The sequence below is a fragment of the Pteronotus mesoamericanus genome, unplaced genomic scaffold (genome assembly GCF_021234165.1).
Source record: "Pteronotus mesoamericanus isolate MK-2021 breed Mesoamerican mustached bat unplaced genomic scaffold, CSHL_Meso_final scaffold_54, whole genome shotgun sequence".
In the NCBI taxonomy this organism is placed as follows: Eukaryota; Metazoa; Chordata; class Mammalia; order Chiroptera; family Mormoopidae; genus Pteronotus; species Pteronotus mesoamericanus.
In genome coordinates, this window is record NW_026555321.1 from 36,991,689 (window position 1) to 37,019,591 (window position 27,903).

General features: G+C 36.7%; 1 protein-coding gene and 1 pseudogene across 2 annotated transcripts in view; both read right to left on the reverse strand.

The window, feature by feature from the left end:
• Nucleotides 1–64: 64 nt before the first annotated feature.
• LOC129088490 (annexin A2-like) lies at nucleotides 65–1,175 on the reverse strand (annotated as a pseudogene).
• Nucleotides 1,176–3,098: 1,923 nt separating this feature from the next.
• NEK4 (NIMA related kinase 4) overlaps nucleotides 3,099–27,903 on the reverse strand; it is a 57,866-nt gene continuing 33,061 nt past the window's right edge. For both annotated transcript variants that reach the window (XM_054595054.1, XM_054595055.1), the window contains exon 15: nucleotides 3,099–3,675. In XM_054595054.1, coding sequence (XP_054451029.1) covers nucleotides 3,583–3,675 — 93 coding nt within the window. In that variant the 3' untranslated portion in view covers nucleotides 3,099–3,582. The remainder of the gene's footprint in view (nucleotides 3,676–27,903) is intronic.

The following is a 27,903-nucleotide window of genomic DNA, read 5'->3' on the forward strand; positions in this document are numbered from 1 at the left end:
TGTCACAAGGATGGGCACAGGGTGCTATTAGTCACAAACTGATTTTCTAGAATTGTTAGCTGGAATCACTGGAGCACCACTCCTGGACACTCAAGCCATCTTGCCGCCTCAGTCACTACCACAAAGGTATAGCAGCGCTTTCTGGTCACCCTTGGTGTCTTGCTGAATGTAGTAGTACAGGGACTTGCTGTACTTGAATTCAGACCTGATTTTCAACATTTCCACTTCACTGTGGGAGATCATGATTCTGATCAAGACCTTGTTGCGTGTCCCCTTGACCTTCATGGAGTTGTACAGTTGATCAGCAAAATACAGGGGCTTGTCCTAGATACACTGGACCAGGTTCAGGAAAGCATCTTCCAGGTTTCCCTTGACTTCCTTCTTGGTGCTCTTCAACATGTTCCTAAGGACTATAGCTCTTGTACCTTTCAAATACTATCTGGAGGTGACACGCCCCACTCAGTCATGATGCTGATCCACTAGGGGACATCAGTTCCTTTCTTCTTCACTCCAGCATCATAGAGATCCCTGGCATCTTGATCAATCAGTTCATAATCTGTGACAGAGTCATTTTCTGCTCTTTTAGTAACCTTTGCGAGGGCAACCATCAGCTTGCAGAAGTCACCAGATGTGTTGGAAATAATGTCCTCCAGGTTAGTCTTACACGTTTCCTTGTAGACTCAATTTCCTACAACTTCTGGTTAGTCCTTGAGCAGAGGATCTCAATGAGAGAGGTTTCGTCAGTCCCCAGCCCCTTCATGGAGGCCTTCAGCTTGGAAGCATCAAACTGAGCAGGTGTTTTTTACAGGCCCAAAATCACTGTCTCCAGGTGTCTTCAGTGCTGATGCAAGTTCCTTTTTGGTCCTCCTTTGGTAGGTGAAGGCAATATCCTGTCTCTGTTCATTGATGCGGTTGGTCAAAATGTTGACAATGGTGACCTCATCCACGCCTTTGGTCTTGATGGCCGTTTCAGTGCTGAAGGCATCCCGGTTGGCATCAAAGTTCGTATAGGCTTTGACTGATTCATACACATTTGGGGGTGTACAGGGATCACCCTCCAACCTGAGCTTGCACAGAATTTCATGAATAGTAGACATTTTGAAAAAAGCTGGGCCAGGCGCTGAGAGCTGTGAATGTCCCCAGATACAGAGCCAAGCTACACTTTCCGTAGGAGACCAACACTACTTTTCAGACTTTGACAGATCAGGTGGACAGGTGATTGGTAGGAAGGCTTGCACTTGTTCCCTGTACTTGGAACATTCCCTCAGATACACATGACTTGTTTTCTCCTAACATTCAGGTCTCTACCCAAATGTCAATATAATGAAGAATTTCCTGCTACCCTATAAAAATAAAGTGGTATGCCCCATCATTCTTCATCCATTTACCCTGCTTTATTTTTCATAACATTTAATATATCTCAGTTTGTATTTATTTGTTAATTGTCCTCCACAGATGAGCTCCATGGAAACAGGGACCTTGTTTTGCTCACTGTTGTTTGCCTAGTACCTGTAAGAGTATGTGACACATAGGTGTTCAACAAATATTTACTGAATGAATGGTACAGAGCTACACTGTCCAATATGGTGCCACTAGCCACATGTCTATTTGCAGTTAATTAAAACTAAAAAATTGAGTTCCTCAAACTAGTCACATTTCAAGGGCTCAACAGCTATATATGACTAGTGGTTACCATATAAGACAGCGCAGGTATTTCTATTTCCATCACAAAATGCTATTGATCAGACCTTATACAGACTTGTATAATATTTAATAGTGACTCTGTGCATAACAATTCACCTTTATTGAATGCTCACATTATTGGCTCTTCCAATAATGGATCATGTACTGAGCCACAGGGAAAACAATTCCATGAAAGAGGTCATGCAGCTCATGTTCAGTTACAACACTGTAATGTACCTAGAGTAAGGAGACAGAATTTCCTTGGTTCTCTAAACACATGGAAATTAAGAAACTTACTTAAAAAATCAAAATCAGAATTACTATTTGGAAACTAATGACAAAAGGAATGTCATATGAAAGTCTGAAATGTGGCCAAAGGTATATTGAGAAGAAAATTCAGTATTAAAAATGTGTTTTATAATTAAATAAGAGGAAAAATTAAGTATTTAAGAAAAAACTACAAAATAACCAAAAAACAGGATGAAAACTGAATGAATGTTTAAACAATAAAAATGTACAGAATGGGAATAATAAAGTATGCAAGAGATCTTTTAATTCTAAGAAAATATATGGACAACTTTATATCAATGAGTTAGGAAAGACTCATTGTCTTTCCAGAAATCAATGACTTTCCAGAAAGATGTTGATTTCTGAAATGTGTAAGAAATGGTGACTGGCTCAGGACGACAAACAGTTGGCCAGCTGGGCATTAAGTCTATATGGTTTTATAGTTGAGTTCTAACAAACCCTTCAAAGTAAAAATAAGAGGTCTCAGAAACTAGGCTATGAGCACGGTAAAGACAGGGAATAGTGTTTTATTCATCACTATATTCCCAGCTCCTGGAAAGTGACTGGAAAGGGAACACTTCATTAAAGTATTTCGTGTGTGTGTGTGTATTTTCAAAGAAGATACATCTTTAATCATAAAAACAAAACATTTCTGGAGCAGAATTCATTTTTAGAGTCCCTTGAATACAGAAGTGAAAAGGTACTAATTAAGACTTACTTTATAAAAACTATTTCCTAGGTGGGCAGTATCCCTTATAAACAACTAATAAAATATATGATATATAAGCATACATTTAAAACATGGAAAGACAACCAATATCTTGATAAACAAGGAGCCAGACTTTAGGAGACAAAAGTATGTCCAACATAACTAAAGGGGGATGGATTCTACATACAAATTGCTTACCTGGTAAAGGAATAAGTATTTAAGAAATGTTTTCAATGATGGAAAAATAAATCTAAAACAAACCCCAGCATGTAAACACAGTGTTACAAAGGCAAAACATCTATTAGCTTTAATTCTCGTATACCCTCAATGAGGGGCATATTACATGGAAATAAAATGTTCAATGTCCATATATGTGAAGAGGGAATTCAATTGCTCAAGTAATAGATACAACTTCATATTCTTTAAATCTACTCCCAGAATCTTGAATTGACTTTTTACAAAATAATTTATCAACCACTACCTAAGGTTATCAACAATGACAAGTAGTATGACTGAACATATGCCATTTATTTCTCCTATTGCTTTTATCACTATAGTATAATATAAAACTTCCAATCCAATGTTATATGGTCATGTATTCAAGCTAATTAGTACCTTAAAAAAATAAAGTTCTAGATATAAAGTCAGTGGTTTAAGGCTCAGTAAACAGTAACCAAACAAAGTCTTGGTTTTTTTTCTCACAAAGAGAATAATATAGCCAAAGTTTCTTTTGTGAGCTTGCTTCGTATTTGTTCTGTCACGTTATTTTTCCAGTATTAAAAAAACACAAAGAGATACGAGGCTGGTGAGTAGCCTTCAGCATCATTGTAAGTTTGTTTCTGTTTAAGCCAAAAACCTTTGAATATAGGTCTTTAGTTCTGGCAGCATATTAGAATAAAATTTCAAAAATTCACATTTTCTTCAAAAAATTTCAATTGGCGAGCTTTCACACTGTAAGCCATATACTTTTCACCCATGTGCTCCCGCAAACGTACCTATTTGGGAAAACATAAAAAGAATATGAGTATGTAGTAGAAAAAATATTTCTGTAATCTTAGAATAGCTTTTCCAAGCATGATAACAAAGGGAGAAGTCATATGGGTAAATACTAATAGTATATTTACATAAGAATTTGAACTTTTAAGATATTAAAATATAGTCATAAAAAATTACAGAGCAAACAATAAAGTGGGTAAAATACGTTCAACATATGTGCCAAGGAATACCATTCATTTATAAAGAGCTCTTCGAATCAATAAAACAATACATTTTTAATTATAAAAACAAAACATTTCTGGAGCAGAATTCATTTTTAGAGTCCCTTGAATACAAAAGTGAAAATTTACTAATCAAGACTTATTTTATAAAAACTATTTCCTTATAAACAACTAATAAAATATGATATATAAGCATACATTTAAAACATGGAAAGACAACCAATATCTTGATGTACAAGAAGCCAAACTTAGAATCAATAAAACAAAATACTAGAACATCAGAATTTATAAAACAACAAAATCAACCACACAGATAATTCAGCAAAGGCATTTACAAAATAATAAAAATAACCAATTAACATACAGAAAATTCAATTTGACTAGAAATCAAGAAAATTTAGTCTGTGATACTATGTTAAAAGAAATGCCTGAGATTAACAGATGGGCTCAACAGATGTCATGGACCTCCTCATACAATGTATTAGTTCTGTGGTATTCCTGTCCAAAACACACAATCTGTATCTTCTCATGTAGTCAGACAAATCAAAACTGAGAGGCATTTTATAAAGCACATGGCCTATACTCTTCAAAAATGTCAAGTTCTGGCCTGGCTGGGTGGCTCAGTTGGTTGGAGCATTGTCCTGTACACCAAAGGTGTGGGTTTGATTCCCAATCAGGGCACATACCTAAATTGCAAGGTTCAATCCCTGGTACGGAGGCAACTTATTGATGTTTCTCACATTGTTGTTTCTCTCTCCCTTCCTCTCTAAAGTCAATAAACATATCCTCAGGTGATGGTTTAAAAAAAAAAAAAGGGTCATAAAAAGGTTTTTCTCCCTCTCTTTCACCCTCCCTTCCCCTCTCTCTAAAAATAAATTAAGTCTTTCTAAAAAAAAAAAAGAAAAAAAAGAAAACCAACTATTTAAAGTCTATGGAAATGGTCCTTTGGGCACACAGCAAATAAAGACACATTTTCTTCAAGAAAATCTTAAAAGAACAGTGAGAGTCTGTGGTATTTGAACTAAGATCAACTGCCTCCCTCCCCACACCCAGGCTCAGTAAGACAAAAACTGTATCAGACTGGTGAAGCTAACAAAACAGGGCTCTCTCCCCCAGCTCCTAGTCAGAAGGCTATGTTTGTGGAAGGGACAGGACATCAAAATATCTATCTCATCCTGCCCCCAGTGCCTGTTGTTATTTTGGAAGAGTGCAGCCCAGAGGGGGAAGATTCCTTCTTATGCCCAGCTTGGACTTGTAGGAAGGAGGCTCTACCTTGGGTGCAGAACCACTGAAAATTAACTAGAGTCCTAATCCACCTTTGCCCCAGACCAAAAAGTGAAGATTCTGTGCTAGGTGAAGCAAACTTTGAGGACCAGAGAATGCAGCCCCCTCAACACCCTGAGCTTTTAAAATGAGGGTATCACTCAGAAACAAGCATGCTAACTGTCCTCACAACTAGCTCCAAAGCTTTGCTCAGAGATTTTTCCTGGGGAATCTTTTCCTAAGCAAACTGACTTCATTTGGAACTGACTATGTAAAAATTCAAGCCTAAGAGTGCTCTCAAAAACAAACATGGGTAGTGGCAGAATGGCAACTGGAAGGATTTTGGTAGATTCATTGGATACATAGGTTAAATTGTAGACAACTTTCAGGGAAAGAAACAAGAAGCTGGGAGGAGCCTCCCTAGGGTCAAAACAAATGGCAAACATTGACCTTGTGAACCATCCCTTCAAAGGAGCCTGAATCTGATTGGACCAGTCTGTAGCACAAAGTACGCCCCAGGGCACTGTTGAAAATAGCAGAGCAATCAGCTAGCTGGCAACAAAAAAACCTTAACTGCTGGGTGAGGTCACGCAGAGTGTCAAGACAGTTCTTCCAAATCCACTGTCATTCCAGAGTGCCTGTGGACATGCCCAAGGTTGCATCCACTGAGGGGCAACATGAGAGGCTTTACATTCACTATATACTTCATTAAATAACCCAGCCAATCACTAAACATATAACAGTAAAACCCTCACTCCCAGGGAGGCCAGTATCCAAAGTTGTAAAAACATCTACAATTTCCAGTTTCCAATAAAAAGTTAGGAGATGTGCAAAGAAACAGGATAGTATGATACATACACTGTGGGAGAAAAGTAGGCAAAGAGAAACTGCCTGTAAGAACAACCAGATGTTGGATTTAACAGAAAAAGACATCAAAGTAGCCATTATAAACATGTTCACAAAAACTTCAGAAAACCACAATTACAGAAGGAAGGTATGATGACAACTATCAAATAAAGAACATTAATGAAGAGAGAAAAATTATAAAAAGAACCAAATGGAAATTCTGGAGTTAAAAAGTGCAATGACAAAAGATTCACCAGAGGGGCTCAATAGTATATTTGAACTGATGAAGAAGCAGCAGCAAACTCAGATCAATAGAGATTATGCAATCCAAAGAACAGAAAGAAAATGAAAGTAAACAGAGCCTCAGAGAAGCGTGGGATACCCCTTTAAGCACACCAACATATGTGTGACGGTAGTACAACAGGGAGAGGAGAGGAGCAGAGAAATATTTAAAGAGATAACGGTTGAAAAACTCCTAAGTTTATTGAAAAAATATCAAACTCCCAGGAAGCTCATGAACTCCAAGTAGGATCAGCTGAAAGAGACCCACACACAGACATATTAAAGCAAAAGTGCTAAAAGCCCAAAACAAGGAAAAAAATCTCGAAAGCAGCCAGAGAAAAATGACATCACTTCCAAGGGAACCCAAATAACATTAACAGCTGACTTATCATAAACAATGAAGGTCAGAAGGCAGTGGGATAACATTCAAAATGCTCAGAGAAAAAACTGTTAACCAACAATCGCATATCTAGTAAAGCTATCCTGCAAAAATGAAGGCCAAACACATTTCCAGATAAACAAAAACATAATTTGTGGCTAGGAGACCCTCCTTTCAAGAACTACTAGCAGAAGTTCATTGAGCTGAAAGCAAGAAACCCCAGGCATAGTTCAAATTACATTAAAACACAAAAAGCACTAATAAGGTAATTATGTAAATAAAAAACCATATACACATACAAGATCTGTCCAAAAGGTATCCAGCCATTTAATATGAAAAACAGAAACATTTATGGAAGGAGACACAAGAAACATTGTACAGAGGACAATGACACCTCAGTCCCCTTCAAAATAGGAACCTTGGGACCTCACATAGTTCTCCCTGTTGTCATCAGCTGCCCCATCATATTTTCCTGAATCTCACTGACAATCTGAAATCTCTTCCTTTTCAAAGGTGATTTTAGTTTTGGGAAAAGCCAGAAGTCCCAGGGTGCTAAATCTGGGCTGTAGGGGGACTGAGTCACCTGGGTCATTTGATGATTCAACAAAAAACTCTACACGAGACATGATGCATGAGCAGGCGCATTGTCATGATGAAGCTGCCAATCACCAGCTGCCCATAGCTGCTTCCTGCTGAATCATCCAAAGTTTCCACAGAAGAATGTTCAAGCTTAATGCAAGATTTGATGCAGAGTCATCACTCTACTCGCCCATTTTGAATGTGACAGCTACACAGTACACATGCTGACTCAATGGTGTCTACCACCCCCACTGACTAATACAGTGAAGTCATCATTGTTCATGCATATGCATTCCAGTCCACTCTCCTTGGCTGCCACATTACATCTATGTCATGCAAACTGTTTGTAAATTGCTTCTCCTTTCTTCCCTAAGCTGACTTTAAAAAGCAGCTGTACAACATAAGATGTATAGAAGAAGGCAGAAGAGAAAGTAATAGGAATATATCTCCTCAGATAGACAAAATCTGCACTGGAAGAATCTGCTTGAGTAACTATTTTTTAACTCTGGAGAGTCTCTTAAAGGCTTACAACATCCACAGGAAGGTGTGATGGTGGTTAATTTCAGCTCTCAGTCTCTCCACCCTATAGCAGGAAACAGTGCAGATGTTCCCAGAGCACCTTGCACACAGCACAGCCTACAGGAGCCAGGGTAGGCAATAAGAACTCTATCCTTCAAGTACTGGGGATCAGTATGCAGATAGCTGATTGCTGCTTCTGCTCATGGAGGCTGTTGCATCCCTCACTGACATTGTTACAACCTTCTCCCCCTCTAGCAGAAGCAACTTCCAAGGAATTTGCATTGCAGGAGTCTCAGGAGGAGAAGAGAAAAAGAGGAAGAGATTATTTGAACAATAATCAAAGATTTCCCATTTAACGAAAGCCATGATTTCAAACATCCAAGTAGGGGGTGGTAAAGGGTAAAGGGGGTCAAATATATAATGACAGAAGATTTGACTTTGGCTAGTAAACACACAATGCAATATACAGATGATATATTATAGAATTGTACACATGAAATCTATATAATTTTATTAACCAATGTCATCTAAATGAATTCTATTTTAAAAAAAGGAACAACAACAAAAGCAGTAAAACAGCGCACACAGTTAACGAGGGGCACAATCAGAAGCTGATTTGGCCTGGTGCTCTTCATGACACCATGGCTGCCTTCCGGAGTTCTTATGACTGCATTATCAACAAAAATGAAACAAAGTAAAAACATCCCAGAAGCTCCACAAACTCCAAGTAGAATGAACACAAAGAGTTCACACCCAGATACATTATATCAAACTGCTGAAAGCCAAAGACAAGGAGAGACTATTCAAAGAAGTTAGAAAAGAGTTGACTCATCACATGCAAGAGATTCCCCAATAAGATCATCATCAACTTTCTCATCTCAAACTTCGGAGGCCAGAAATCACTGGGATGATATTTTTTCAAAGTGGAAAGAAAATTCTGTCAACCAAGAATCCTATATCTGGCAAATATATCTTTGAAAAGTAAGAAAAAAGGAAACCCTGCTATTTTCAACAACCTGTATGGCCCTTGAAAACATTATGCTAAGTGAAATAAGTTAGATAGAGAAAGACAAATAGTATATAATCTCACTATATGTGGGATCTAAAAGAACCCCCTAAACTCATAGAAACTAAGAACAGATTGGTGGTTGCCAGAGGTGGGGGGAGAGTAAGGGAAATGGGTAAAGGTGGTCAAAAGGTACAAATTCCAGTTATAAAATAAGTTTTGGAGATACAATGTATAGCATGGTGACTATAATCAATAATACTGTGTAATATATTTGAAGTTGCTAAGAGTACATCTTTAAAGTTCTTATCACAAAAAAAAGTTTTAACTAGGACAGTTCACAAATGTTAACTGATCGAGGTAATTTTATAATATATATATGGTGCTGTACACCATAAACTAACACAATGCTGTATAGTAATTATATCTCAATAAAACTGGGAGTGGGGGGAAGGGAGGGAGAACTTAAGACATTCCCAGATATACAAAAGATGAAGTTTGTTACCACTAAACCTGTTCTGCGAGAAATAAAGGGCATTATGCAGGTTGAAATGAAAGGATGTTAGTAACTTGAAGCTGTATGAAGAAATAAACATCTAAGTAAAGGTAAATACACAGACATATACATTATCAAAACTACTGTTACTGTAACAATGATTTGTGATTCCACTTTTTGTTTTCTACATAAGTTAGATGAATACACTAAAAAAATCTAAAGGCTAGGACTATCGTAACTTGGGTTTGTAATTCCACATTTTGTCTTCTATGAAATTTAACAGACTAATGCATTAATAAAACAATTACAAGTTTGTTTGGGGATACACAATATATAAAGATGTAATTTTGTGATATCAAAAGAGGTGGAGACAGAGATATAAAGCAGCAGAATTTTTGTATGTTATTAATCTGGTATAAATTCAGGTTAGAGTACTAAAACTTTAGGATGTTAAATGTAATCCCTATGGCAACCACAAAGAAAATATAGAATATACACTAAAGAAAATGCAAATGGAACTAAAATGTTTCATTACAAAAAAAATAACATAAAGGAAGACAGTAGTGCAGGAAATGATGGCAAAAAAATGCTATAAGGCATATATAGAAAACAACAAAATGACAGAAGTACCTCCTTATCCGTAATTAATTTAATGTAAATGAACTAAACCCTCTAATCAAAAGACACTGACTGGCAGAATGGATGACAAAACTATAGCCATGGCTGGTGCTGCTCAGTGGATTGAACATCAGCCTGTAAACCAAAAGGCCGCTAGTTCAATTCCCTGTTGGGGCACGTACCTGGTTGTCGGCTAGGTCTCCAATTGGGGGCATGCAAGAGAGCCAATCAAGGTTTCTCTTGCAAATCAATGTTTCTCTCCCTCTCTTTCTCCCTCCCTTCCCCTCGGTATAAAAATAAATCTTTTTTAAAAATCTTAAAAGAAAAAGGTATATGCTGTCTACAAGAGACTTTAGATCTAAAGACATAAATAGATTTTAAGTGAAAAGATTGAAAAAGATATCCCATGCAAATAATAACCAAAATAGAGCAGGGTGGCCATACTAATATCAGACAAAACAGACCCGAAATCAAAAAAGTTACAGTTGGTTAGAGTGCCATCCTGATATGCCACAGTTGCAGATTTGATTTCCAGTCAGGACACATATAAGAAGCAACCAATGGCCATGGCTGGTGTGGCTCAGTGGACTGAATGCAGGCCTGTGAACAAAAGGGTCACCGGTTCGATTCCCAGTCAGGGCACACATCTGGGTTGTGGGCCAGGTTCCCAGTAGAGGATGTGCAACAGGCAACCCACATTGATGTTTCTCTCCCTCTCTTTCTCCCTACCTTCCCCACTCTGAAAATAAATAAATAATATTTTTAAAAAAGCAACGAATGAATGCATAAATAACTGGAACAAATTGAGGTTTCCTCCTAATATCAATAAATTTGAAAAATTTTTTAAAGGTTAAAAGAGACAAGGGCATTGTATATTATATATGTGTATTATACCTGTGTGTGTTATATATAGATATGTATATGTATGTATATAGATTGATACAGCAGAAAGACATAATATTTATATACATGTATGCACCCAAGACTATCAAAATATGTGAACAGAGAATTGATAGAATTGAAGGAAGATACAGACAGTTCTACAATTATAGCTGGAGATTTCAATATACACTTATAAGTAATGGACAGGACAACAAAACAGATGATAAGAGGACTTGAACAACACAAAAAACAACTACAGTTGTCCCTTGAACAACACAGGTGCACTTGTATGCAGATTTTTTTAAATAACTACACAGTTGGACTTCCGGTCAAGATGGAGGTGTGGGTAGACACACTTTGCCTCCTTGCACAACCATAAGAAGGATCACAACTAACCTGAAAACAAAAACACCCAGAACAGCCAGAAAATCAAACAGTATGTAAGTCTGACAACCAAGGATTTAAAGAAACATTCATCCAGACGGTTAGGAGAAGTGGAGACAGGGAGCCAGGGCAGAAAGGACAAGGTGTGGCAGTAGTAAGACAATGGTGGCAAGGCAGCCAGTGGAAGCTCTACCTAATACACAGAAACAAACACAGGGAGGCTGCCAAGTGAAGGAGACAAAGAAATATGCCCCAAATGAAAGAAGGGAACAAAGCCCCAGAAAAGAACTAAGCAAAACAGAGACAGCCAACCTATCAGATGCAGAGTTCAAAACACTGGCGATAAGGATGCTCAGAGAACTCACTGAATACAGCAAAAGCATAAGGGAATAAATGAAGGCTACACTAGTGATACAAAGAAAAATCCATGGCGACAGGGGCTGCAGGGAGATCCAAGATGGTTGAGAAATAAGAAGAAGCTACACTAATTTCCTCCCAGGACCAATCTTTAAATACAACTAAATTGCAAGAAATTATCCGAAAAAAAATTTTTTTTTAAAGGGCAGGAAAGAGGCCTTATAACCATGGACAGAAGAAACAGCTTCACCACAACATGACTGTTACGGAGTGCAGAGGAGACACAAGAGGGAAGACTGGGCTCCTACGGGCAGCAGCTGAAGCACCAGAAGAGTATTTCACTGGCTGACCAGTTCCCCCTGAGAAGTGTGAGGGTCTAAACCCCAAACTGGGCACCCCAACCTACAGCACCTGAGTCTGAAAAGAACCCAGATAACATCCAGCTGCGAAAAGCAACAGTGTTTCTCTCTGTCAGGGAGAAATGGCTGGAGACACAGACAGCTTTTTAAAAGGCTGATGCATAAAATTTCATTTGTAGCCACTTACCCTGAGCTCCAACAAAGGGCGGGCAAAGTGGACTTGAGAGTGCAAAGTGGACTTGAGACGTTTGAGGAGAGACTGGAGATAGCGGCTTTGGGGGAAGAACGGAGGGAGCAGCCACCAGTATCCCTGTGCTGAGTCATCCTTCATACTGCAGGAGCCATCTTGCTCACGCAGACCACCCCGTTCCCAGTGATATTGGCCTGAGGGGAAGAAATAGCTCCGACCCCAGGAGTTACTCTGCCCCATCTTGTGGTGCTTAAGCATGACTGCTGATTACAGGATGATTAGATTAACAACTGAAGGAGTCAGCCATAGACTGTAGAGCCCTGATAGTCTAAAACAGGCTGCCTAAGGCCAGACTGGGATACCATCTGACATCACCAGAGGTGGATCCAGAAAAAACAGTGGTAAATACCAGATGCTACTGAGACACATTCCACTACAGTCTTCTTCATGATTTGTGGTATTTTCTCTCCTGCATAGTTTTTTAATATTCATTTTTTGTCCTTAACGTTTGTGCATATTAAGTGACTAGATTTTATATCATAGTTTACTGTATTTTGCCATGTGTAATGTGCACTTTTTTGCCCAAGTTTTTGAGGGAAATATAAGGATGCACATTATACATGGGTAGTACCTGAAATACCTTGTATCTGTTCTTGTGATTTGTAATTATTTGTTACATAAAATTTCTTGTACCATAATATGTTAAAAAATGAATGCTAAAATTCCTTTACAATACAAAAAAACAAGTATCTAAATATAAATAAATAATTGAATTAAAAAATTAAAATAAAAGATTTTTTCCCTGAATGTTTGGGCCAAAAACATGGGTGTATATTATACACAGGAGCACATTATATAGGGTAAACCACGGTATTTCAAATCTCATATTTTACTCCTCCCTTCTCTCACTCCATTTTACTTTCTTCTTTCCTCTTCTTATTTTCATTTTAAATTTTGTTTTCCCTCATACTACAACTTGTTTCCATTCCATCCTCTTACTATTTCTCCCCATCCAGCCTCTCAAAACCATTTTTCTTGCCATTAATCATCTCATGTCCTTTTTCCTGCTCTTAAAATACTCTTGTTCTCTCTCCACCTTTATCAATCTTTGTTCTTTGGTTGTGAATGGGGTGGTTGTCATTGCATTTCTTCATTTTATTTCTAGATCTTCACTATTTTGATACTGCAAATCTGAAATTTTACCATTCCCCTCTCCTACTCCATTCTGCCCTCTTGCCTTTTCTTTTCTTTTTCTTTTTTCTTTTTCTTTTTTTTTTTTTTTGTCTCCAGTTTTAATTTTTCCTGGTCTTAGCCTGGTTTTCATTCATTACTCTTAATATTCCTTTTCCCTCTATCAACTCAAAATCAATTCCCCTTTTCCCCTAGACATCTCTTAAGCTTTTCTTTCTTTCTTTTTTCCCCTCTTATGTCTATCCCACCTATATTAATCTTAGCTCATTTGTTATTAATAGTGCCGTGGTGAATCTTTCTCCAATTTGGTTCCTACTTATTTTTTCCTTTTTCTTTCTCTCTCTCACTATATTTTTTTAAATTTCTGTTTAAACCTAATACTATGTTTCCCTTCTCTTGCTCCACTCTCCTTCTTCATTCCCTTTTTTTACTTATGATATAAACTACTTTCTCTATTCACCTTGCACGGATACTCTACTATTATTATTGCCCCTCACACTACCCTCTCGAAATCATTTTTTCTTTCAGTTAGTTATTGCATATTCATTTGTCCTTTCTTTTAAGTCTTAATCTCTCTACACCCTTACTAATACTGGTTCATGTGCTGTTGATAGTGTGATTGTGGGTGGGAGTTATTTTTGCGGGTGTATGTTTGTTTCCTGAACTGTGTGGTTTTGTTCTGGCAGCACCTACACAAAAGCATACAAGACATGGTAGGCAGCATGACTCAGTCAGCCAGCTGGAGGGAAGGACCCACCAAAAAACAACCCAACAACAATCAAAATCCAATTAAACTAGAGAGCTAACATAAACAGCAGAAAGGGCATCCCAAGTGCATCAAGCTCAGGAGATCAAGGAGAATGCACCACTGAATTGCACAGGTTTCCACCATAGAAGGCCATACCATGAAGACAGGGTGTCAAAGCAGATAAATCTAAGGGGCAGAAACCAACAAGAAGAGTAACTAAAATGGGGACACAAAAAAACAACTTCCATTGAAAGGAAACGAGGAACCGCCAGGAACAGTGCCAAATGAAATAGAGGCAAGTAAACTATCATTGAGTTCAAAACAATGGTTAAAAGAAGTTCAATGAGCTCAGTGAGAACTACAAAGAACTACAGGGAAGCAACAGGAATTTACTGCCAACTCCATCAGCCTGAAAAAGGACATAATAACTATCACTAAGAACAAGGAGGAAATGAGGAATACAATTTCTGAATTGAAGAACACAGTAGAAGGAATTAAAAGCAGGCTAGGTGAAGCAAAGGATTGAATCAGCAAGCTGGAGGACAGGTAGAAAAAAAATTCCCAGTAAGAACAACAAAATGAAAAAAGACTCAAAAAGAATGAAGAGGGTTTAAGGGAACTGCAGGACAACATGAAAAGTAGTAAAACATCCCATTTACTACAGCAAAAAGAAAAATAAAGTACCTAGGAATAAACTTAACCAAGGAGGTAAAAGATCTGTACTCAGAAAACCACAGAACACTGAAGAAATTAAGGAAGATAAAAACAAATGGAAGCATATACCGTGTTCATGGGTTGAAAAAATCAACAACATTAAAATGTCCATAGTACCTAAAACAATCTATAGACTCAATGCAATCCCTATTAAAATACCAATGACATATTTCACATATTTAGAACAAACATTTCAAAAATGTATATGGAACCAAAAAAGACCCCAAATAGCTGCAGCAATCTTGAGAAAGAAGAATAAAATAGGAGGGATCACAATACCTGATATCGAACTATACTACAAGGTCACTGTAATCAAAGCAGTCTCGTATTGGCATAAGAACAAACACATAGATCAATGAAACAGAATAGAGAGCCCAGAAATAAGCCCATGTCTCTATGGTCAATTAATATTTGACAAAAGTGGCAGAAGTATAAAATGGAGTAAAAACAGCCTCTTCAACAAATGGTACTGAGAGATCTGGAATCGTACATGCAAAAAGATGAAACTAGACCACCAACTTACACCATACACCAGAATAAACTCAAAATGGATAAAAGACTTAAACATAAACCATGACACCATAAAACAATGTTTTCCTAGAGAAAAATATAGGCAGTAAAATTTCGTATATACCACGCAGCAATATTTTCATTGAGACACCCTCTAGGGCAAGGAAAATAAGGGAAAAAATAAACAATGGGACTACATCAAATTAAAAAGCTTCTGCATGGCTAAAAAAAAAATCATAAAAATGAAAAGGGAACCAACTGTATGGGAAAACATATTTGCCAATGATACCTCAGACAAGGGTTTGATTTCCAAAATATATAAAGAACTCATATGGCTCAACACCAGGAAGTCAAAGAATCCAATAAAAAAATGGGCAAAGGGCCTGCAGACAGTTCTCCACGGAGGACACACAGAGGGCCGGCCCATCGGCATATGAAAGGATCTCAACATCACTATCTGTCAGAGAGATGCAAATTAAAACCACAATGAGATGCCACCTCACACCAGTCAGAATGGCCATCATAAACAGATCAGCAAACAACAAGTGCTGATGAGGATGCAGAGAAAAGGGAACCCTAGTGCACTGTTGATGGGAATGCAGTCTGGTGTAGCCACAGTGGAAAACAGTATGGAATTTCCTCAAAAAACTAAAAATGGAACTTCCTTTTGAATCAGCAACTCCCCTGCTGGGATTATACCCTAAGAATTCTAAAACACCAAATCAAAAGAACCTACGTACCCCCATATTCATAGCAGTGTTATTTACAATGCCAAGTGATAGAAACAGCCTAAGTGCCCCTTAGTAAATGAGTAGTTTTAAAACCTGTGGTATATTTACACAATCGAGTACTATGCAGCAGAAAGAAAGAAGGAACCCCTACCTTTCGCGACAGCATGAATGCAACTGGAGAGTATTCTGCTAAGTGAAATAAGCCAGGAGGCGAAAGACAAATATCACATGATCTCACCTACAACAGGAACCTAATGAACAAAACAAACAAACAAGCAAAATAGAACCAGAGGCACTGGAACAAGGAACAAACTGATAAGGGACCAGAGGGGAGGTGGGTGAGGGATAAGGGAGGAAAAAAAGAGGAGGGGGCCTAAAGAAAAAGTATAAATGATCCATGGACATAGACAACAAGGTGGGGATTGGCTGTGGGAGTGGGGCGATAGCAAGGCAGGGGAGAACAATAGGGGAAAACTGGAACAACTGTAATAGAACAACAATAAAAATAATTTTTTTTTATTAAAAAAAAGGAATACACAGGGAACCAACAGTGAGGGAAAGAAGCTGGGGTTCAAATCAATGATTTGGAGCATAAACAAGAAATAAACAATCAACCAGAACAGAATGAAGAAACAAGAATTCAAAAAAATGAGGAGAGAATAAGAAGACTTGTAGAAATCTCCAAAAGTGCCAACATCCAAATCATAGGGATGCCAGGAAGAGAAGAGTAAGAGCAAGAAATTGAAACTTACTTGAAAAAAATAATGTAAGAAAATTTCCCTAATTTGGTAAAGGAAATACACATACAAATCCAGAAAGCACAGAGAGTCCCAAAGAAGTAGGACAAAAGAAGATCATTCCAAGACACATCACAATTAAAATACTAAAAGTTAAATATAAAGAGAGAATCTTAGAAGCAGCAAGAGAAAAGCAGAGTTACCTAAAAAAAGAGTTCCCATAAGACTATCAGCTGATTTCCCAAAAGAAACTTTTCAGGCAAGAAGTATTCAAAGTGATGAAAAGCAAGGACCTACAACCAAGACTATTCTATCCAGCAAAGCTATCATTTAGAATTGAAGGGAAGATGCAGTGCTTCTGAGACAAAGTTAAGCTAAAGGAGTTCATCTCATCAAGCCCTTGTTATATGAAATGTTAAAGGGACTTATTTATGAAAAGGAAGAAGATCAAAGCCATGAACATTGAAATAACAACTCACAACTATCAACAATGGAATTAAAAAACAAAAACAAAACTAAGTAAACAACCAGAGCAGGAAAAGAATCATATAAGGAGATCATTTGGAGGGTTATCAATAGGGAGGGGGAAGGCAGAGAATGGGGAAAAGGTGTAAGGATTAAGAAGCCTAATTGATACAAAATAGGGGGATGTTAAGAAAAGTATAGGAAATGGAGAATTCAAAGAACTTATATGCATGACCCATGGATAGGAGCCAAGGGAGCAGACTGCTGGGCGGAAGGCGGGTACTGGATAGAGGGGGGCAAAGGGGGAAAATCAGGACAACTGTAATACCATAATCAATAAAATATAGTTTAAAAAATAAGTACACTGTTGGCCCTCTGTATTCCCTGTGTTTACATCCTTAGGATGAACCTTCAGAGAATCAAAAACAGTATTTTTGATCCTCCATTGGGAATCCATGGATGTGGAGGGGCAACTATATGCATTGTTCTATGCCATTTTATATGAGGAACTTGAGCATCCTCAGATTTTGGTATCTCTGAGGGGTCCTGGAACTGATCCTCTGCAGCGACTGAGGGCGACTGTACTTAAGTTTTGGAGGAGTCAAAAGGTATATATGAATTTTTGACTGTGCTTGTGTTGGTGTGGAGAGGCTCAGTGTCCCTAACCCCATTGTTCAAAGGCCAACTGTAGTTCTAACAGACACTTCACCCAACAACAGGATACACATTCTTCTCAAGTGCACAAGGGACATTTTCCAGGAGAGACCATATATGTTAGGTTACAGATTAAGTCTCAATAGATTAAAAAGGGAGACATCATACAAAGTATCTTCTCCAACCAAGAATGAAGTAAGAAATCAGTAACAGAAGAAAACTGAAAAATTCAAACTTCTGGAAACAAAACAACACATTCAAATAACCAATGCATCGAAAAGAAATTATGGGGAAAACTAGAAAATATTTATAAATATATATAAATGACAACACAATATATAGAAACATAGGAGATGCAGCAAAAGCAGTGCTAAGAGGGTAATTTTTAAAGCAGTAAATACATGTTAAAAAAGGAAAAGAATCACAAGTAAACAACCTAACTTTACAACTCAAGAAGTAAAAAAACAAAAACCAAACTAAACCCGAAACAAAAGGAAGGCAACAATTAAAATTAGAGCTGAGATAAATAAAATAAAAAACAGAAAAATCAGTAAAACTAAAAGTTCTTTTAAAAGATTAACAAACTTGACAAAACTTAAGCTATACTAAGAAAAAAAGAAGACTCAAATTACAGTCCTTCCTTGGTACCTCCAGGGTATTAGTTCCAGGATGTCCAATATCACCAATATCCATAGTCCATATAAAATGGCGTAGTATTTGCATATAACCTATGCACAACTTCCCATATATTTTAACCATCTCTAGATTACTTATAATACTTAATACAATGTAAATGCTATGTAAAGAGTTATCATACTGTATTGTTTAAGGAATGATGACAAGAAAAAAGTATGTATCAGCAACAACGTGACTTTTTTAATATTACATCTGAGGTTAGTTGAATCTGTGGATGCAGAATGTATGGATACAGAGGGTCAACTATACTAAAATCTGAGACTGAAGTGGGACATTACTGCCATATCTACAGAAATAAAATGATTTTAAAAGAGTACTATGAACAATTGTATGCTAACAAATTTCATAACCTAGACGAAATAAATTCCTATAAACATAGACCCTACCAAGACTAAATTATGAATTTATAAAAAAATAGGAATACACCCATAACCAGTCAGAAGACTGACAAGAACAGGCCCTGGATCTTTGCTGGTAAATTCTGCCAAGCATTTGGGCAGAAACTCACGCCAATCCTCAAACTTTTCAGAAAGTTAAGGAGGATGGAGCATTTCTTGGCTCATTTATGGGGCAAGCACTACCCTGGTAGTAGGGGCAGACAGGGACACTATAGGAAAGAAAACCAATAGACTAGTATCACTTATATCCATGGATGCAAAAATTTTCAATAAAATACTAGATGACTGAGGTACCCATGAGGAATAATGATTGGTCTTATGCTTTTTCATGTAGTATCCTTTTTGGGCGTGGGTTTTGGTTTAGGGTTGTTCTGGTCTTACAAGGCAAGTTGGGAAATGTCCCTTCTTTTTCTGTTATCTGGAAGAATTTGTATAGGATTTGTGTTATTTTTTCTTTAGATGGTTGGAAGAATTCACGAGGAAAGCCATTCAGGCCTTTCTGGCCTTTATGCTTAGACTTTGCATCAATGCCTAGAGCAATCAAATTCACAGAGGCAGAAATTAGAAAGGTAGTTGCCAGAGGATGGCTGCAGGAGGAAATGGGGAGTTATTGTTTAAAGGGTACAGTTTCACTGTTATGATAAGTGAAATAAACCTGTGAATGAAAGACAAATACCATATGATCTCATATAACTGGAAACTAATGAACAAAATTAACAAGCTAAAGAGAATCAGAGGCACAGAAAAATGAAACAGTTGTCAGACGGGAAGGTCAAGGTGGGGACTGGTTGAAAGAAGGTCCTGGGATTAGACAAAGAACAGATAGGCACGAACCATGGACATGAACAATGGTGTGGGAATATGGGGCAGGCTAGGAAGAGGGGGTCCAAGGGAAAAAACTGGGACAACTGTAATAGCATAAGTAATAAAAGTTTAAAAAGATTTAAAAAATAAAAGCTATTTTGAAAACAAAAATTTTTTTAAAAAGGTACAAAGTTTCAGTTTTACAAAATGAAACAAAAGTTCTGGAGATGGATGATGGCGATATATTTGTACAACAATGTAAATGTATTTAATGTTACTGAACAAAACACTTAAAAATAGTTAAAATGGTAAATTTGAAGTTGAATATATTTTAATACAACAAAAAAATGTATGTATTATATATTGTTGAGTCTATAACATATAAAATGTAATATATTTGCCAATAACAGCATGAAGAAAGTAGGTGGGAGCAAAGATGTATTATACTTAAGGAAATGACTCCAGAATAGTAACTTGAATACACAGGAATAAATGAGGAGATCTAGAAATAATAAATAAAAAGGTTACTATAACAAAAGCTACAAATATATAACTTCTTTCTTCTCCTGACTTCAAGAGACATAAAGTTATATAAAATAATAATTATAAAAAAGTAATGTTGGGTTTGTAATATATAGGTGTGATGTGTATAATATCACAATAAAGGGGAAAAGGGAATAGGAATAACATTTTTATATCTCAATAGAAGTCAGTATAAAGCTGATTCTGATCATCTAAAATGTATGTAAGTATTAGAGCAACCACAAAAAAAAAATAGTAAAAAAATCTATAGAAATTAAAATGCTACATTAGAAAATATTCACATATAGAAAAAAAAAGCAATAAAGAAAGAATACCTAATCTCACCTATAAGTGGAAACTAATCAACAAAACAAACAAGCAAGAAAAATACAGCCATCAACACTGAAAGAAAAACCAAAACGACAGTAACCAGAGAGGAGGAGGGAGAAAGGTAACGGGGATCGAGTCAAGGAACATGTATAAAGGACACACGGACAAAGCCAAAGTGGGGAAGGGTTGAGGGAGGGAGGTTGGGGTGGGTGGGGCAAGGGAAAGTGGTGGTGGGAAAATGGAGACAACTATACTTAAACAAAAAATAAATTAAAAAAATAATGTATCAATATTGGTTTCTCAATTGTAACAAATGTACCACATTAATGCAAAATGCTAAAACTAGGAGGAATGGTGAAATGGTGAACAGGAAAGAGGCAGTACCTTCTGCTCAATTTTTCTGTACACTTAAAACAGCTCTAATATATGAAGTTTATTAATTTTTTAAAAGTTTGTATAGAATTCATTTGTATATGTGTTCTGAACTAGGGACTAAGATTCCGTATACATTTATTTAAATATATATGATTCCATATATATTTATTCCATAAATGTACATATGATTCTACATATGTATGTATATATGTGTGTGTGTGTATATATATATATATATTCCATATATATTGATATTAAATTTACTCAGCACTGCAGCAGGAGACATTTATCATGAAATAAAGTGACAAGTGTCAGAAAAAAAAGATTGTCAAAGTCTGCCACTTATCTGTTGACTTTGATCATATTTTTGTCACAAAAATCTTTAATATTTTTTATATTTAACTATATTTAAATGCTTGATCCATTTTGAATTTTTTTTGGTACAAAGAGTCCTCTAGGGATCCAGATTTATTTTACCAGCCACCCTCCCTGTCAAATTGCCAGTTGTCCCAGCCCTATCTTTTCCTCACTGGTTTGAACTAAGACTTTATTATATATTGAGAAACAAGTATTTGTTTTGCTTATGAACATACATGGCAGTTTTTGAAGGAGATTAACATGTTTATTTCCAAATATATACTGCACATATTTAAAAAAAAGAAAATATTCACATATAGAGGGGGAAAAAGCGATAAAGAAAGAATACAGGAAAAAAAGTCATGAGGCAAACAAAACCATACAAAGATATCACAAGAAAACCCCTGAACACCAGTATTTCATATGAATACAGACACAAAAATCCTAAACAGAATACTAGAAACATGATTCCAGCAACATATAAAAAGTAGCACATACCGTGACCACGCAGGATTTATCTCAGGAATGCAAGGCTAGTTTAACATCCAAAAACTAATTAAGGTAACACACCGTATCAATAGAATAAAAAACAAAAACCACATGATCATCTAAATAGAGAGAAAGCATTTGACAAACACAACACCCCTTCATAATAAACAAACAAAAAACAAAACACTCAACAAACCAGGAACAGAAAGGACATTCTTCAGCCTGAAAAAGGGCATCTATGAAAACCCAGTTAACATCATACTTCATGGTAAAATACTGATGCTTTCCTTCTAAAATCAGCGACAAGACAAGGATGCCTACTCTCACCACTTCTATTCAACATTGTACTGGAAGTTCTGGCCATGGCAATTAGGCAGGGAAAAAAAAAGTAAAAGTCATCCAGATTAGAAAGTAAAACTAACTCTATTTGCAGATAACATGATCTTATATATAGAAATCTAAGGTCATATATCCTCACACACAAAAAGGCTATTAGACCCAATAAACAAGTTCAGCAAGGCTGCAGGATACCAAAGTTGGTATTTTAAAAATCAAAATTATATCTATGCATTTGCAGTGAAAACTCCAAATGAATACAATTCTAATTACAAAAGCATTGAACAGAATAAAGTACTTAAGAACAAATTTAACAAAAGATATGCAAAACTTACACTCTGAAAACAATAAAACATTGTTTTAAAAATTTTAAGATCTAAATAAATGGGAAATTATCTCATTTTCATGGATCAGAAGTCTTAATATTGATCTGTAGATTCAGCACAACCTCTATGAGAATTCCAGCTCATTTCTTCATAGAATTTGACAGGCAAATTCCAAAACTCATATGGAATTGCATGGGACCCAGAATAGCCAAAAGAATCTTAAAAAATAGTAACACAGTTGGAGGACTCACCTATCCCAATTTCAAACTGTACTGCTGAGCAACAGTAAACGAGACAGTATGGTACTGGCTTAAGGATAGACATACAAATTAATGGAATAGAATTGGGTGTCCAAAAATAAACCCATGTGTCTAGAAATTTTTTTGACAAGGTTATAGAGCAGTCTTTTCAACAAATGGCAGTGAGACAATAGGACAGCCATATACACAAGAATAAAGTTTGACCTTTACTTCATAACATATCAAAATACATCAAAGATCTAAAAGTAAGGTCTAAAACTATTAAACTTAGGGGGGAAAAAAGCATAGAGTTAACACAGCATGACCTTGGATCAGGCAATGGATTCTTAGATGACACCAAAAATACACAAAGCAAAAGAAAAACAAACTGGACTTCATCAAAAAAAAGGCTTTATGTTTCAAAGAACACTATCAAGAAAGTAAAAAGACATCTCCCATTCCCACAAAACAAGAGTAAATATTTGCAAATCATATATTTGATAAGAGATTTGTTTCAGAATATACATCGAACTCCTAAACCTCAATAATTAAAAGATAAATAAGTCAATGATCTCACCTATAAGTGGAACCTAATCAACAAAACAAACAAGCAAGGAAAATATAACCAGCAACATTGAAAGAAAAAAGAAACCAACACTAACGAGAGGGAAGGAGGGAGGCGGGTAACGGGGAAAGAAAGGGCAGGGGTCAAATCAAGGAACATGTATAAAGGATCCATGGAGAAAGCCAAAGTGGGGAAGGATTGAGGTAGGGAGGTGCAGGTGGGTGGGCTGGGGGAAAGTGGTGGTGGGAAAATGGAGACAAATGTATTTGAACAATAAAAAGATTTAAAAAAAAAAAGATAAACAAGTCAACTTAAAAAGGACAAAGATTTTGAGTACATATATCTCTAAGGAAATACATGAATGATAAGTAGTACGTGAAAAGATGCTCAATATCACTAGTCATCAGGAAAATGCAAATCAAAACCATAATGAATACCCACTAGGATGGCTATAATCAAAAAGTCAGACAATAACAAGTGCTGGCAAGGATGTGGAGAAATTGGAATCGTCTTATGTTGCTGGTAGGAATGTAAAATGGTGCAGCTGCTCTGGAAACCAGTCTGGAATTTTCTTAAACATTTAATGGAGAGTTACCATATTATCCAGCATTCCACTCCTAGTAATGCACCCAAGAGAAATGAATCCACACAAAAGCTTATACCAGCATTATCTATAAGAGGCAGAAGATAGAAAACCAGAAGTCCATCAACTGAGAAATAGATAAAATGTGATACAGTAGTACCTCCTTATCTGTGGGGGATATGTCCCAAGACCCCCAGTGGATGCTTGAAACCATAGGCAGTACCAAACCCTATGTATACTATGTTTTTTCCTGTACATACACACATACATACTTACAATAAAGTTTAATTTATAAATTAAGCACAGTAAGAGATTAACAACTAATAAAATGAAACATTATACTGTAATAAAAGTTATATGAATGTGATCTCATAAAATACTTTATTGTACTGTATGTAAAGCATGTATATGTTGGACAAAGATGATTCACATCTTTAGTGGGAGGGAGCAGGACAACTTGAGATTTCATCACGATACTCAGAATGGCATGTAATTTAAAACAGTTTATTTCTGGAATTTTCCACTTAATCTTTTAGGACCACAGTTGACCATGGGTAACTAAAACCACAGAAAGTGAAACGGCAGGTAAGGGGAGACTCCAAACAATGGAATACTGTCCAGCCTTAAAAGGGAATGAAGAACTGATATATGCTACCACACAGATGAAGCTTAAAAACATTATGCTACGTGAAAGCAGACAGTCATAAAATACCATATATTTTCTATGATTCCATTAAATGAAATGGCAGGAATAGGCAAATCTATAGAGACATAGAGTAGGTTAGTGGTTCTGTAGGTCTGGAGGTAAGAGAAAACAGAAGGACAATAGTTAAAGGTATAAGGCTTCTTTTTTTTTTTTAAGATTTTATTTATTTTTTAGAGAGAGGCAGAAGGGAGGGAGAAAGAAAGGAAGAGGAACATCCATGTGCAAGAGAAACATTGATCAGTTGCCTCTTGAACAATCCCAACTAGGGACCTGGCCCACAACCTAGGCATGTGCCCTGACTGGGAATGGAACTGGCGATCTTTTGTCAGTCCAGGGCTCAATCCACTGAGCCACACCAGCCAAGGCTAAGGCTTCTTTGTAAAAAGATGAAAATATTTAAAATTAACTATGGTGATAGCTGCATATATTTGTGAATATATTAAAAACCACTGGTGTATACACTTTAAATGGGTGAATTGTATGGTATATGAATTATATCTCAATAAAGCTTTTAAAATATATAATCCTTGTTGAATTGAATTTAGTACTGATTGAGCTGAACTGATAAATCCCAGAACAAAATTTTTTTTTCTTTTGCTATAAAGGATATTAATGTAACAATTAGTGAAATTTAAATAAGGTCTACAGCCCTGACTGGTGTGGCTCAGTGGATTGGGTGCCATTCATCGAAGAAAAGATCATCAGTTCAATTCCTGGTCAGGGCACATGTCTGGGTTGCATCCCTGTTCCTGGTTGAGGGCATGTAAGAGGCAACCAATCAATGCTTCTCTCACACATCGATGTTTCTCTCCCTTTCTTTCTCCCTCCTTTCCCCTCTCTCTAAAAATAAATAAAAATTTTGAAAAATAAGTAAGTCTGATCTACAGAGTTAGATAATAGTATTATGCCAGTGTTAATTATCTGAATTTGATAATCTACTGTGGTTAGGTAAGGACATATTCTTGTTTTTAAGAAATACACCAAAGAATTTAACGAGTAAAAAGATAACATGTCGCAACTTTCTCACAAATGGATTATTAAAGTAATTATACATATGGAAAAAGAGAATGATAAGCAAAAGTGGTAGAATAGTTTCAGTGGGGAATATAGGTGGGAAGTACTAAGGAACTCTTTATACTATATTTACAACTCTTTTGTTAGTCTAAAATTATTAAAATTATTAAAATTATTAAATAAAAAATTAAAATAATTAGATATCATTTATTATTAAACTGGCAGAGAAGCAACTATATTTCTAGGAATTTAAAGCTTTATTGTTGTTAATGTTATTATTATTACTACCAAAAAACAAAACATAAATATCCAAAAAGAGCAAACGGTCAAAATATGTTTGTTCAGGCACTTCTACTACTCTGAAAGTTTTCATAAAGCAGATGTGACATAATGCAAGTGATTTAGTGGGGAGTAACTGGCATACTGTGAACTATGATTGATCATCACAATCAGGACTTAGCTTTGGGAGAGTAGGAAAAGAATAGTGGTCTTGCAAACACAGGAACAATCAGCGGTGATTGTCACTACAAGGGGCTGCCTGTGCTTCTGAGCTCAGTTGTACTGCTGTTAGATGAAAAATACAGGCTAGAGAACTACATTTCACTAAAAAACAAAAGCTATGATATGAATGTGATGGGTGTGTATATACACAGAAAAACTACAGACATATGTGTAAGAGAATGAAAGGGAGTCTAGAACAGTAGTTAAGAGCATGGACTCTGGAATCAGATTGTCTGTACTTAAGGCCAATTGTTCAGCAAATTGTCAACAGCATGACCTTACGCAACTCATTTACTGTGTTCACAGTCCTCATATGTCAAATGGGGTTACCAGTACGAACTTTGCTGGATCACTGGAGATTTAAATGACTTCATACATGTAGGGGTGTTTACAACATTGTGCTGCCTTTTTAAGTGTTACAACTACTACTACTACTTATGGAATAAAAGAACAAACTCTGGAATCACTGAGTGCTGAAATTATACTGATGTTTTAAAGATCTGTATGTTCAAAATGTTCTACAACATCCATGTATTATTAGCTTTCTATTCAGACAAGGAAAGACAATCAATAATTTTCTTTTTAATTAGTACAGAAGAGTTTGTGTTATGTAAGTATGCTTTATTGCTACTTTCAAATCTGGGAATATACATGATGAATGTCTCAAAAAGAAAAAATTAAATACAGTAACAGTAAGGACTTCCAGCCAAGATGGAGGTGTAGGTACACTTTGCCTCCTCACACAACCAGAAGAAGGACAACAACAAATTTAAAAACAGAAAATAACCAAAACTGCCAGAAAATCGAACTATATGGAAGTCTGACAACCAAGGAGCTAAGGCAGAGACAGGCACCTGGGGCAGAGAGGACACACAGCAAGGTGGCAGCTGGAGGACCAGATGGGTGAGGTAGTGGCTGGCAGTCCGGGCAGTCCCACATTTGTGTGCTGATAAACCAGGAGGAACAGCTATGGGAATGAGACAAACCACACAACCCAGGGTTCTAGTGCGGGAAAAGAAAGCCTCAAAACCTCTGGCTGTAAAAATCTGTGGGGGTTGTGGCGGTGGGAGAAACTCCCAACCTCACAGGATTGTTCGCTGCAGAGACCCTCAGGGTCCTAGAACATACACAAACCCACTCACCCAGGAATCAGCACCAGAAGGGCCCAATTTGCTTGTTGGTAGCAGGTGAAATGACTGAAAGCCAGCGAGAGCCAAAAAGCGGCATTGTCCCCTCTTGGGCCCCTCTCCTACATACGGCATCACAACGCAGCAACCTGGGCTTCCCCACCCTGGCAAGTACCTAAAGCTCCGTCTCTTCCAAAGTAACAGGTATGCTGAGACAAAGAAATACAGCCCAAATGAAAGAACAGATCAAAACTCCAAAAACAGAACTAAGAGATGAACAGATAGCCAACCTATCAGATGCAGAGTTCAAAACACTGGTGGTAATCAGGATGCTCACTGAATTGACAGAGTATGGTTGCAAAGTGGATAAAAAAGCGAAGGCTATGAAAAGTGAAATAAAGAAAAATATATAGGGAACCAACAGTAAAGGAAAGGAAACCAGGACTCAAATCAACAACTGGGAGCAGAAGGAAGAGATAAACATTCAACCAGAACAGAATGAAGAAACAAGAATTCAAAAAAATGAGGAGAGGCTTAGGAATGCCTGAGACAACTTTAAACGATCCAACATCTACATCATAGGGTGGCCAGAAAAAGAGGAAGAGCAAGAAATTGAAAACTTATTTGAAAAAATAACGAAAGAAAATGTCCCTAATTTGGTGAAGGAAATACACATACAAATCCAGGAAGCTCAGAGAGTCCCAAAGAAGTTGGACCCAAGGGAGTAC